The following is a 10,542-nucleotide window of genomic DNA, read 5'->3' as shown; positions in this document are numbered from 1 at the left end:
TCTCTCCCTTCGCTCTCTCTCCCTCGCCAGGCTTTAAAGTCCCAGCCAGGATCCAAGCTCACATGTTACTTCCTGTATGGAAGAATGGAAAGCTTCCAGCTCCGCTCTCCCCATTCCTTCCCGACCTTCTCCGGAGCCACGACTCGCAGAAGGATGGATTGAAGAAGCCCCTTTTCGGTCTTCCTTTTGAAAGCTTTTTTTTTTACGGGGGGGGAGGGGCCTTTTCTTTTCTTTCACCCCATCCCCCTTCCCCTTCGCAAACATGCCTTCCTTCCCGTGGCCCTGGAAGGAGCTGCCCGCCTGAAGAAGAGAAATCTCACCCATCCAGCCACAGGCTTATGATATTCACCTCTGCTGCTGCTGCTGCTGCTGCTGCTGCTGCTGCTGCTTTAAGGGCAGTTGAAGTTCTGAAATCACTGCCCCTCTCCAAGTCTCCGGCATTGGCTCTGTCCTCCGGGCCTCGGCTTTTCGCTACTGAGGGTGCTGCCGGTGGCCCCCGGGACTTCTCCTCTCAGAGACATTTTTTTTTCCCCTTCATCCCTCGTTTCATCGTCGTGTCACTTGATTCTCACTGTTTCCTGAGGGAAAGGGGGGGTCGAGTAGGGGTGGGAGGGGGAACGGAGAAAGGAGAGGAAGAAAAGTGAAAAAGGAAAAAAAAAAACTTATTCAACAAGTTTATCACCTTTTTCTCCCCTTTCGATGTGCGTTTTTGGACATGCGGAGGCTACTGGAACCGTGTTGGTGGATCTTTTTCTTGAAAATTACCAGCTCCGTGCTCCATTATGTCGTGTGCTTCCCCGGTAAGCAGCCTACGGGAGGGGGTGAGGGATCGGGGGGCTGTGGGGGGGCAATGATGGGGACACCCGAGCACCCGGCTGCTTCTCAGCCGGACGACGCTTGCATCGGCCGGGTGATCCCCAAGGGAAGGGGAGGTTATTGGGGAACGATTTTTTCCCTTTCCCTTTTTTTTTTTTCCCAGCCCGGCTGGCCTTTGGTTCTGAAAAGCCGCGCTTGGAGGGAAAGGAACCGGGGATGGGAGGGAGGGTCTTTGCCTCCTCCGGCCCCGAGCCAGGCTGGGGAGACCCTCTGATGGGGGGAGGAGTGGGGGCGGGGGTCCTGCGAAGCGGGAACCGGCGAGGTCCCTCTGGTCGGGGCTGGGATCTTCTTCCACTTCATCGCCCCCTCCCAATTCCCCCCGCCTTGGGGAGCCGCCGCAGCTTTGTCTGGCAGAGCCGCCCGAGAAAGCGGCCCGGGGTGGGTGAAAGGGGAAGGCGGTTTGGAGAGGGAGAAGAGCCGGACGGGGGGCAGCAGGGTTGGGGGCGAGGAGGGGGGGGGGACCGGATGGGGTTTTTAGCTTTTACGGGGAAAGAGAGAATGGGAAGGGGGGGGGGGGGATACGGAGAGGAGCCCTAGTCCGTGATCACTTCTCTCAAGTTAGCGTTTCCCCCTCTGTGTCAGAGACGTGGGAAGGGGCAAGTGGGTCCCGCTTCCCCGTCTTCAGGGGGCGTCGGGCTTTGCGGAAAGGGGGCGAGGACCGGCGGACAACGGGGAGAGAGGAGGGTCGCCCGCGGCTTTGTGCGCGTTTCCGCGCCTAATAGGATCGGATTTTTTCCGTCCCCGGTTCTGGCCCGGTCCCCTGTTCCGCCGCCTTCCCGAGCCCGCTCGGTGTGCCCAGCCTCGCGGCGGAACGACCCAAGAAAAGCAATGATAAAAGCCGTGATAGCGATGTTAATAAGAAATGAGATCCAGGAGCCTTTGGGCGGTTCTGCAACCGCCTCGCCCCACGCTTGTGTTTTCCCCCGGCCTCCCCTTCGTGGGAGCTGGCCATCTGCACCGCTCTCCCCCGGGGGCTACTTAGCGCTCCCCCTTCTTCCCTTCCTCCCGCAGCTGGGCCGCCCTCCCCCAGTCCCCTTCTCGGGGCTCTGCCCTGTGGCTCCGCGGCCCGGGGGAAGGGAAGGATTTGCTAGTCCGTTTTGACTCCCGGGGGCACGAGATTAACTCCCCCCCACCCCCCACCCCCCTTTTGTTTTGTTGGTTTGTTTGTTTTTGCAGTTTGCAACCCCCTTTTGATCGCCTGATCCTTGAAAAGGCACCCGGGGGGTGCGGAGATGTGTGTGTCGACATTAGAGCTAGAGAGTCGTGGATTGCCAGGAGTTTTTTTCACACCCCTTCCCCGGTGCCTCCTCGGGGCTGCCCTCCCTTCCCCCTCCTCCGGGCTTTGGCGCAGTGCTTCTCCAAGCAAAATCCCGAGCAGAGGCCTCCGGCCCCGCTCCCAAACTCCCGATGCTGGTCCCACTCCTGGGACCGGGATGCCCTGGCAGGCCCTGCAAAGTGGAGAAACGTCGAACGGGATGGGAGCTGAAGAGCCTGACCTTTCCTCGTGGCCCTTCCCCGTCTTTCCCGGAGATTAGCCTGATCATCCCCCGCATCAGTGTGGGAGGCCACGCGTGTCTGACACTGACAAGAAAGCCCGGGTACAGTTCGAGGAATGATGTGCACTCCCCCCCCCCCCCCGCAATAATTTCTTCCAGCGAACTGGCTCCATCCAAGACCAAATGACGGGGAGTGGGGCAGAGAGGAATGTCGGGGTGTGCGGTAAAACCCGGCAAACTTTTAGCTATTTTTGTTTAATACCCACCCGTCCACTCTGCAGACCTCTTCCAACCCACTCTACCGATCCGTGTCATACGGGGTGGTGAGTTTTGTTCCCGACAACTCTACTGACCTTGCTAGTTCTCTGATATTCGGATGCTCGGCGGGGTCAGTCCCACGTGGGAACTGAAAGGGGTTTGCTAGGAATGATTGGAGGAGTGGGAGAAGCGCTCAGCAGCTTTGCCAAATAAGGAAAAATTGAGACAAAACAGCTGGCTCCTTCCTCGGCTTTGGGATGCGTCAAATACAGTGTCAGCCTGCCCTGACCCTAATTTTCCACGAAAAGTCAAAATCCACAAATTGGACGCAGAGGGAGTAGTGCTATTCGGTCGGTTTAGTGGTGTTCCCTTGTTTTCCCAACTTCCCCCTAAACCTCTTTCCATGGTTCTGTTCTGAGCTGCCAAACTCCCATTAACGGGTCCTTCTCTTCATTCCTCTATTCATAAAAAGAGTCGATAGACCCGCGTTGAAAGATGACGAGTTGGGGAGGAGGGGAGAGAAAGATCTCATTTGGAAAAATGAAAGCCCTTCAGGGCGTTCGGGCTGGAAGCCTGCTGGAGCCTGGTGCTAGGGGAAGTGACAATTTCAGAATTTTGGAGGATCCCGGGTATTCCGTTTTCCAAAGGTGCAGTTATGCCGGTGGCCAGCGGGGGCTCCCCGGAGCTTTCGGCCTTCAGAGACGGTGTTCAAACAAAATCCCTCAAACCTAGACCCAAGCATGGCTCCCGACTGAGATGGGTGATCAAGCACCCATCTCTGTCTTTGTTAGCCACATTTTGGCAACAAATTTTGGCAGGAACTCTGCTAGGGGACACACTCTTGCAAAGACACACTCTTGCAGCTCTTAAGTATTTTTGCACGTGTTGGTAGAGACTAAGGAAGCTAGGTTTGAAGACAAAGCTCTGTAGTTCTTCGGAGCATCATCATGTTTGGAAATTGTCGATCTTGTTGGCCATGCTAATAAAATGTTTGTAGCTTTGAAATAAGGTGCCAGGCCTTTAACGCCTTTGTTCTTTTCAGTTTTCCTTGAGAGCCTTGTCAACTTTTCCCGCTACATTTTGTGACACCACCCCATCCCGCAAATCATCATAGTAGGAAAATGTAATAGAATTTTCGGGCTCTCTTTGGAAATTATTTTGGTGGTTTGTTGGTTTTATTAAGTTTCCTATATGAAATCGTGTCTTTCCTGCTTTTTAGTGACTGTATGATATGTTGCCAATATATGCCAATATATGTTGCCAATTTGTACTTCCCAAGCGCTTAGTACAGTGCTCTGCACGTAGTAAGCGCTCAATAAATACGATTGATGATGTATGATACTGAATACGGAATTTTACGGTAGCTGAAGTTTAAGCGTGAAAATTGTCAAGTAGTAGTTAAATCGCATTCAGAAAATTTAATTTTATGTGCTCAAAAATTGAGCGACCTAAACAAGTGAGCCCTATAATCTCACAGTTCTTCAGTACACAGACAATTTAGTGACTTCAAGAGAATATAAAATAAGCCACGGAGAGGGTTAAAATTCCATCTGTTTGAAATTCTGCAACTCTTGAGAAGAAACATTTATCCTTTTTGTATTGATTTCTTCTCGATTTCTTCCTGCAGAGTGAAACCCATCTCTTTGGTTCTGATATATATTGTAAACTAGCAGGCAGGCACGGAAAGCGTTTCAGTAAAACAAGCTCTGATGTAGGTTTAATATGTCAGTATTGTAAGAATCCCTGATTCATATCCATGGAATCTTGTAATCTTTACCTTTGATAGCAGTGCCCTCTGTTCTGTTTGTCTAGGTGGAAATATATAGTACAAGATATATTTTTTCCTAAACAGCATTTTAAAAGAGTATTGGTGATGTAGACATATCTTACTCTTGGGGCGGAAAGAGCATGTTATTTTTCTCAAGATGGCTTGTTTGACTAGTAGGACTCTCTTGAAGTCTTTGCAGAACATGACCTTTTTAAAAGTCCCTTTGACTCAAGGCTACCACTTTGAAAGTCCCTTGGGCTTCATTATTATTTTGTGGACTTAGAGCACAATATATTTTTTCGCTGAAAGGCTTTAATAAAAGTTGTATTTGTAAAATAGGCATATCTTACTCTTGGGAGGGAAGGAATCCTGCTATTTTTCTCAGGGCGTCTTGTTTGAATACAAGGAATTTCACATCAAAGCTTTGCTGAATGTGTCCTTTTTTAAAAATCACTCTAACATGAAGCTGCCATGTTAAGCCTCACTGACTTCATTATTCTTTTATGTTTTCTTCTAAACAGTGATGACACTTGTGGGTTGGGTAAGTTAGAACATCAAAATAAATAAGGACATACAGAGTCTTTCTGAAATTGGGTGTACTGAAATTGCCAGAAGCAGGAAGGTTTAGGAAGCTTTGGGAGTAGAGGGGTGGAAATATTACCAAGAAAATGATTTTTTTTTTAAAAGGAGTCAACTCATGGACTTTTTTTTAATAAGAAAACTTGAGATTAGAATAACCAATTCTTCCGTAACATGTTTTTGCTAAACGTTTTGGAAAGAAGGCTGTTGGGGAATTAGGGAACTTTCTTCCAATAGCACATATCTGTTGGGTAGAACACAATGTAATGTTGGAAGAAATGATTGTGCTCATGCACACGGAGTTGGTCCAAGTATTTTCTTTAATGTGGGGTTTATCAAGAACGTAACCTTCAAGTTAAAAAAGAACTGAGTGCATTTTATTTTCTTTCCTTAAACAAGATAGGTAGGTTAAATGTTGCTTTTGAAAACAGAAATATACCAAACTGAAATAAATTTTCTTGTCTTTTAAATTAAAGCTTTCGAAATACTTCCTTAAAAGCACTGTAATGAGGCTCAAGCCTTTGCTCAAGTGTCACACAGACTATTGCTGGAAGGGAAAAGGCTCATCCTTCTTTGGATCTGTCCTCAAAGCTCTTCTTAAAGTGCCTTTCAAGACACTTTACATTAGTATTGTCACTGGTAATTGTGATGGTTAATAGGTTGGTCCGGGGAGAAAAAAACCTATGGTTGCCAGCCCCCAGTGCTATTTCCCCGTTCCTGCTCATATATCTTTGCAAGAACATTTTTCTGTCTTTTTTTTTCTGTTTTTTTTTTTTGCAGGTGAGTGAGATTTTGGAATATTATATCCTAATACAGAAGTTTGATTACAGGGTATCACTAAATGTTTTTCTGAGATAAAAGAGGAAATGGAGTAAATTAGAATTCTGCTTTCCTTATATAGAATATAGATATACCATCCCAGATGAGTATATCCATGAGACCCCGTAATATTCAGATTCTCCAAACTTTACATAAGACGATGATAAGGCATAGGGAGCAAAGCACAAACTTCATAAATTTCTCTAAAATTTGAGAGTATCTATTTTACATGAGGTACCTCATATGAAGGTTACTAATATTGGATTAGTGGGCATGTTTTTCAGCAAAAGAGAACATGACTTTAGGCAAAAATAAAATCCTGGGTGGAATTTATTTGCTAGACTTTCACTTAAACTCTGGGTATTTCAGACCAAATAATCACTTGGCTTGAAATTACTATTGAAACCAAGTGGTAGCCCAAGAATGGGATAATTATTTCTTAATGATCGGTGTACCAAACAAGAAATTCAACCTCATATTTTGGAAATTCTTACACTGATTCATTTTGCGCCCCAAAAAATCATTTAAGCACACTGCCTCAGTTCCATATCCATAAAAGAGATCATATCTTTCCTTCCTCTTCCCACACCTATAACAACTGAAATATTGAAAGATGTTAAGGCCAATGTAAAAGCAGAAATGAAACATGAAGATGCTTTTACACTGACTCCTCCTTATAATTAGTGTCTTGCCCTCATTTTGTTTATTTTCATGAAGTGGCATTTGACGAACTCGCACAGTACTTGTCGTGGAAGGTTACAGAAGAAAATCCCTAATGTATTTTGGTAGATTCAATTTATTAATTCAATATTTTTCTATAGCCTTATGTGTGCATGCCTTTATTTGACAAAGAAACCTAGAATGTACAGGAGAGGGCCCTCCAAGCCAATTTAGGTATGTGGTTTTATGAAGATGACACTTGCATTTTAATTATTCTGTATTTTGGAAGCACTTTTTTTAGGGTCTGTTTCACGTTCCAGGAAGTAGCTAATGGAGTCCTTGCAGATTAAGAATGTCAAATGTGGTTCTGTTTTCTTCTTCCAAACCCTGGGAACTGAGCTTGCTAGTGTGTTTCTGCTGTAGTCATGAAAACACACTGCACTCTCTCTTTCTCTCTTTCTCTCTCTCTCTCTCTCTCTCTCTCTTTCTCTCTCTCTCTCTCTCTCTCTCTTACACACACACACACACACACAAAATCTCATCTGATATCTGATATCCCATCTCATTTGATATCTGTTAGAAGGTTCAGTTGATTCACTGTTAGCAGTGCCAAGACATGGCTCTGAAAAATCTTTTAGCAGCCTGGAAGCCCTTTTGTTGGTGCAGATTTTTTTTTTTTTTTTGGTAGACCAGTAGCTATGGAAAGGTGGATATGTAATTTTGGAGAGTAGGGTGGGAATATGTAGAAAGAGAAATTTTTGAAAAATTCAAAGCTGGAATCTGTAGAACTTTATAGAAATTAATTTGTGGAGAAATAATTGTGGTGTCATTTTAAATTGGTATATTTCTGTATAAGTAGTATAAAGCTTTCATTTTCTACTATTGAGGGTTTACATCTTAAAATTTGGATAGTATAATTTTGAGGTCACATGCAACAAAGAAAAATAAATGGTAACTATCTCCTTAACTACATGCAAAAGCTTAGTTTTGCCACAGTGGCTTCTGTTTTCCAAACGCAAACTGGAAAAGCTTTTCCTTAAGCTTTCAATTTGCATAATGAAGCACAGAGATCTCTTCTTGTGTCTTCGCTGTTTTATCATGCAGCAGTGCCTGAGACTCAAATCAAGTTCTTCCCTTTTTTTTTTTTTTTTTGAAAAAGTGGGTCATGGCAAGACCGGGATCCAAACATGTGCAAGCATTGTTTCCTTCCCAACTAAATAAAAACATCAGGCGTCTAATGTTGTAATTGGGGTGCTTTGTATTTTTTTGTTTGTTTTGTTAGAATAATCCTTTAAAATCAGGGTTAATTTACATTATTTTGGCTTTATTTTGCACTTTAGCACTTAGATAAGAGCCCTTATCTTTGTGGCCCTCCCCATCATTATCATCACTGATTCCCGTCTAGAAACTACACACAATGCACTATACCTTACTGGTAAAACATAACATGAAAGAGGAACAGTTCATTCCCTCAGACCTATTTTTGAGAGCTGAAATATATATATATTTTTTGTCCAAACAGTAAAATGGGATTTTAGGCTACTATGCTTAGCCATTCTGGGCTAAAACAAAACAACATTATTGGCTCCTGCATTCAATCAAGTAAGGCCCAAAATGAAAACATAGTTCATTTAATATACGGGACTTCAATGTGGAAAAATAGAACAAGTCTCATTTATTTTGATTTTACGATACGCCTTTACTAGGAAAACTCCATCAGCGTGACACGTTTACGATACTGCAAGTACAACCAGTTCTTCTATAACAACGGGGTTTGTGTTCTAAAAAGAAGTTGGCATTAAGAAGAAAATGCATTATATTACTTACGGCTTGACCAACTCTGCATTCACGCTAACAACCGTTTCTTCCGATACCAGATAGACGTGCCTTGTGGAAAGAACATTTAATAATTTTTCAATAGTGTTCTATCCAGATCACAATATGGAAACACACCTTATGGCAGAACTTACTGTATTTACAATTCAGTTTTCTTCGGAGAGGCTCAAAGCATTTTACAACTAATTTAGATTGATTATATTCACAAATCCGCCTATTTCTTGTTCTTGATATACACCCAACAGAGTTTTAAATTATGTAGTGAACATAAATATTTTCACAACTTTGGATTTACCAGTCACAAATTTGACATTTTAATATAAGGTGAAACTGACCTAAGCGAGATATATCATAGAAAAATCCCTTAAGCACTTCTTGCTAAAATATTATTTCCATATAAAGGAGAAAAACCTGTTATTTGGATCTAAGTACAGTTCTGCCAATCTTTTACATGCTAGTTTTCCTGAAAGTCCAGATTTAAGTATTCAGGGAAAGACGTCTTTATTATAGCAATTACAATAAGGAATGTCTATAATATAATTAACAGAAATTTATTTTTAATACCAAGAGGATGATGTTTTAGGAAATTAGACTTGCTACTAAATAACCATAAATAAGTAAAATGTGAAGGTATCCAGTGTTAAGACTAGATATTCTTTTGAAATTTATTGATTAAATTGGTTTGCCTAATAGTTTAAAAACATTTATGCTACATATAAGATTCAGTTACATAAACACACACACAATCAATCAATCAATCGTATTTATTGAGCGCTTACTGTGTGCAGAGCACTGTACTAAGCGCTTGGGAAGTACAAGTTGGCAACATATAGAGACAGTCCCTACCCAACAGTGGGCTCACAGTCTAGAAGGGGGAGACAGAGAACAAAACCAAACATATTAACAAAATAAAATAAATAGAATAGATATGTACAAGTAAAATAAATAGAGTAATAAATACGTACAAGCACATATACATATATACAGGTACTGTGGGGAAGGGAAGGAGGTAAGACGGGGGGGATGGAGAGGGGGATGAGGGGGAGAGGAAGGAGGGGACTCAGTCTGGGAAGGCCTCCTGGAGGAGGTGAGCTCTCAGTAGGGCCTTGAAGGGAGGAAGAGAGCTTGCTTGGCGGATGTTGGGAGGGACGGCATTCCAGGCCAGGGGGAGGACGTGGGCCGGGGGTCGACGGCGGGACAGGCGAGAACGAGGCACGGTGAGGAGATTAGCGGCAGAGGAGCGGAGGGTGCGGGCTGGGCTGGAGAAGGAGAGAAGGGAGGTGAGGTAGGAGGGGGCGAGGTGATGGACAGCCTTGAAGCCGAGGGTGAGGAGTTTCTGCCTGATGTGCAGATTGACTGGTAGCCACTGGAGATTTTTGAGGAGGGGAGTAACATGCCCAGAGCGTTTCTGGACAAAGACAATCCGGGCAGCAGCATGAAGTACGGATTGAAGTGGGGAGAGACACGAGGATGGGCGATCAGAGAGGAGGCTGATGCAGTAGTCCAGATGGGATAGGATGAGAGCTTGAACGAGCAGGGTAGCGGTTTGGATGGAGAGGAAAGGGCGGATCTTGGCAATGTTGCGGAGCTGAGACCGGCAGGTTTTGGTGACGGCTTGGATGTGAGGGGTGAATGAGAGAGCGGAGTCGAGGATGACACCAAGGTTGCGGGCTTGTGAGACGGGGAGGATGGTAGTGCCGTCAACAGTGATGGGAAAGTCAGGGAGAGGGCAGGGTTTGGGAGGGAAGACAAGGAGTTCAGTCTTGGACATGTTGAGTTTTAGGTGGCGGGCAGACATCCAGGTGGAGATGGCCTGAAGGCAGGAGGAGATGCGAGCCTGGAGGGAGGGGGAGAGAGCAGGGGCAGAGATGTAGATCTGGGTGTCATCAGTGTAGAGATGATAGTTGAAGCCGTGGGAGCGAATGAGGTCACCAAGGGAGTTAGTGTAGATCGAGAACAGAAGGGGACCAAGAACTGAACACACACACACACACACACACACACACACACACACACACACACACGAGACACATAAGATGGGTGTGTTCCCACACACCTTAATGTTTCCACCTGGCTCTGCCCATCAATGACCTCTTACAGACCACAGATTTAGAAGGAGATTGCTGGTATGGAAAGCAGCTGAAAAGAACCTTTGTCCCATCTTTTTCCATAATGGCTCAAAAATAGCCATGGGGTCCAGTTTAAGTTGTATGGAAATATTAAATGACAAACATATATCATGCCTATATA

General features: G+C 44.8%; 1 protein-coding gene across 2 annotated transcripts in view; it reads left to right on the top strand.

Annotated features, from left to right (window-relative positions):
- Positions 1-648: 648 nt before the first annotated feature.
- Positions 649-10,542, top strand: part of PTPRG (protein tyrosine phosphatase receptor type G) — a 721,138-nt gene continuing 711,244 nt past the window's right edge. For both annotated transcript variants that reach the window (XM_038771845.1, XM_038771844.1), the window contains exon 1: positions 649-800. In XM_038771845.1, coding sequence (XP_038627773.1) covers positions 716-800 — 85 coding nt within the window. In that variant the 5' untranslated portion in view covers positions 649-715. The remainder of the gene's footprint in view (positions 801-10,542) is intronic.

The sequence above is a fragment of the Tachyglossus aculeatus genome, chromosome X1 (genome assembly GCF_015852505.1).
Source record: "Tachyglossus aculeatus isolate mTacAcu1 chromosome X1, mTacAcu1.pri, whole genome shotgun sequence".
NCBI classification, from domain to species: Eukaryota; Metazoa; Chordata; class Mammalia; order Monotremata; family Tachyglossidae; genus Tachyglossus; species Tachyglossus aculeatus.
Note: the sequence above shows the minus strand (reverse complement) of the source record. Positions and strands in the feature narration are given on the sequence as shown.